The 2,683-nt window shown below is 35.9% G+C and overlaps 1 protein-coding gene across 4 annotated transcripts in view; it reads right to left on the bottom strand.

Moving 5' to 3' along the window:
* The window catches only part of LOC112071269 (SLAM family member 5-like), a 40,169-nt gene that overhangs the window by 31,786 nt on the left and 5,700 nt on the right, over window positions 1-2,683 (bottom strand). For 2 of the 4 annotated variants that reach the window (XM_024138736.2, XM_070439327.1), the window contains one exon: window positions 580-1,744. The exons of 1 other annotated variant lie outside the window; for it this stretch is intronic. In XM_024138736.2, coding sequence (XP_023994504.1) covers window positions 1,620-1,744 — 125 coding nt within the window. In that variant the 3' untranslated portion in view covers window positions 580-1,619. Of the gene's footprint in view, window positions 1-579; window positions 1,819-2,683 lie in introns of those variants that run through there. One more of the 4 variants, XM_024138737.2, reaches the window with a different exon arrangement.

Here is a 2,683-nt window from a genome sequence, read left to right as displayed (position 1 = left end):
AGACATATAGAAATGTCTGCTCTACCCAAAATTACAACCAATTAATTGCAGCATTACCACAAAAATGGAAGAGGCAAGTAGAAGGGGAGAAAAGTAAGGAACTTGTATGTCGGCCCTATATTAAAGAACATAAATGGTTAAAGAAAAGTGTGATAAATAAAAACATATACCAATTTCATTTAAGGACCAAAAAACTGACAGCTGTGCCATATAAATTACAAAATAGTTGGGAAGAGATTTTCGATGTACCCATTCCATGGCACATGGTTGATGAATTGATACGCAAAACAACGCCGGATTCAAAACTTAGAATTGTTTAATTTAAATTACTATACAAAATTCTTGCAACTAATAGAATGTTATATATATGGGGGATACAATCTTCCCAGCTCTGCAGATTCTGCTGTGAGGAGGCAGAGTCATTAGATCATTTATTTTGGTACTGTCCATATGTAGCTCGTTTTTGGTCACAGGTCCAGGAATGGCTGAAGAATTGCAACATTTGCCTAGAACTAACGCTACAGATAGTAATACTGGGGGATTTGAAAAGCCATAGTCAATCAATCAATAATATAATAATTATTTTGGCAAAAATGTTTATTTTTAATTTACAATCTGTAGAAGCTATGAGAATAGGAAGGTTCAGTACTTTTGTGAAGCATCACAGCACAGTTGAAAAATATATGGCAAATAGAAATCTGAAATGGAAGATGTTGAGAGATTGATGGGAGGGGTTGAATGGAGCTGAAGGGTGGGACTAATAACAAGATAAACAATGTAAAACATACAGGATCTGTAAAAAAAGGTTCCGAACTTTTGTGAAATAGCACAGTTACAAATAGAAATCAAACTGGATGGACATCAGAAATAGAGGAAGGACTAAGAACAAACAAGAGAGAACTATTGTAAAGTAGACTGTGTCTGTAAAATGTGTATAAGATGTATAAATTGAAGGTAAAAGCAGAAGTGTTTATCAGTTTACTCCAATTGGGGGATCGGTGGTACGGTTTGCGGGGAATAATAATAAAGGTATATTCTTTTAAAAAGTATGTATGTCTATATAGGTATGTGTATGTATATATGTGTATATGTATGCATACGTGTGTGGATATATATATTTACCCCAAAAATATGGGGGATTGGAAATTATGCAGACAATTACATTGGAAGCAACATTCTTTCTGCAATATTAAGCTGATCCACCCCTATAAAAAAAAGAGAAAAAAATAAAATAAAATAAACAGTGAGATGTGCAATGTCATTCTGTTCCAATATTTAAAGCTTGTCACGATTTCTATTTTCAGTTTTGTATCTTCATCTTTAACTGCATTGTTGAAAAGGGCCCGTCAGTAGACATTTCACTGTTAGTCTGTTGTTTACCAAGCATGTGACACATTTGATTTGATTTCATCGTACTGGGTATTAAAAAGAAACAAATGGCCCAAAAACATGTGATACTGTGTGCTGTGCTATGTCACGTTATGCTATATTATGTCACGCCATGTTATGCTATGCTATATTACGTTATGTTAAGTTTTGTTATGTAGCACCTAGTCTTACTGTCACACAGAGCTGGAATCACTTTGTCTGAGGTAGAAAAAAATACAATACKCATGATTCTATCCATAGTGGAATCTGTCTCTGATGTGGACAGTGATGACAGCAGAGATCATGATGACCAGCCCCACAGACACCAGGATGATCTTCAGCATGCACACAGACATGCTACCAGCAGGTGGAGACACTGGTTCACAACAAACAGACAATATGTTACAGTTCCTCTCGCAGATCAGACACTTCCTCCTGTGTGAGAAGAGCCTAGGGACAAGGTTACAGTTCCTCCATTAATACACGGAAAGTACAAAACATTAAGAACACCTGCTCTTTCTGTAACATAGACTGACCAGGTGAATCCAGGTGAAAGCTATGATCCCTTATTGATGTCACTTGTTAAATCCACTTCAATCAGTGTAGAAGAAGGGGAGGAGACAGTTTAAAGAAAGATTTTTAAGCCTTGAGACAATTGAGACATGGATTGTGGATGTGTGCTATTCAGAGGGTGAATGGGTAAGACAAAAGATTTAAGTGCCTTTGAATGGGCTATGGTAGTAGGTGAAAGGCTCACTGGTTTGTGTCAAGAACTGCAACACTGCTGAGTTTTTCAAGCTCAACATTTTATTATTGAGCTTGGACATCCACACAACTTGACACAACTGTGGGAAGCATTGGAGTCTACATGGGCCAGCATCCCTGTGGAACGCATTCGACACCTTGTAGAGAGTCCATGTCTGGATGAATTGCTGCTGTTCTGAGTGTAAAAGTTTGGGGTGAAACTCAATGTATGGAGGTGTTCTTAATGTTTTGTGAACTCACACGTATGTTAATTCATATATATAGTAAGTATAGGTCTTAATGCTTTGTGACTCACACGTATGTTAATTCATATATATAGTAGTATAGGTCTTAATGCTTTGTGAGCTCACACGTATATTAATTCATATATATAGTTAGTATAGGTCTTAATGTGTTGTGCACTCACACGTATATTAATTCATATATATAGTTAGTATAGGTCTTAATGTTTTGTGAACTCACACGTATATTAATTCATATATATAGTTAGTATAGGTCTTAATGCTTTGTGAACTCACACGTATGTTAATTCATATATATAGTTAGATAG

This window comes from Salvelinus sp. IW2-2015, unplaced genomic scaffold (genome assembly GCF_002910315.2).
Source record: "Salvelinus sp. IW2-2015 unplaced genomic scaffold, ASM291031v2 Un_scaffold1566, whole genome shotgun sequence".
In the NCBI taxonomy this organism is placed as follows: Eukaryota; Metazoa; Chordata; class Actinopteri; order Salmoniformes; family Salmonidae; genus Salvelinus; species Salvelinus sp. IW2-2015.
The sequence above is the reverse complement of the archived record's forward strand: the minus strand, read 5'-3'. Positions and strand labels throughout refer to the sequence as shown.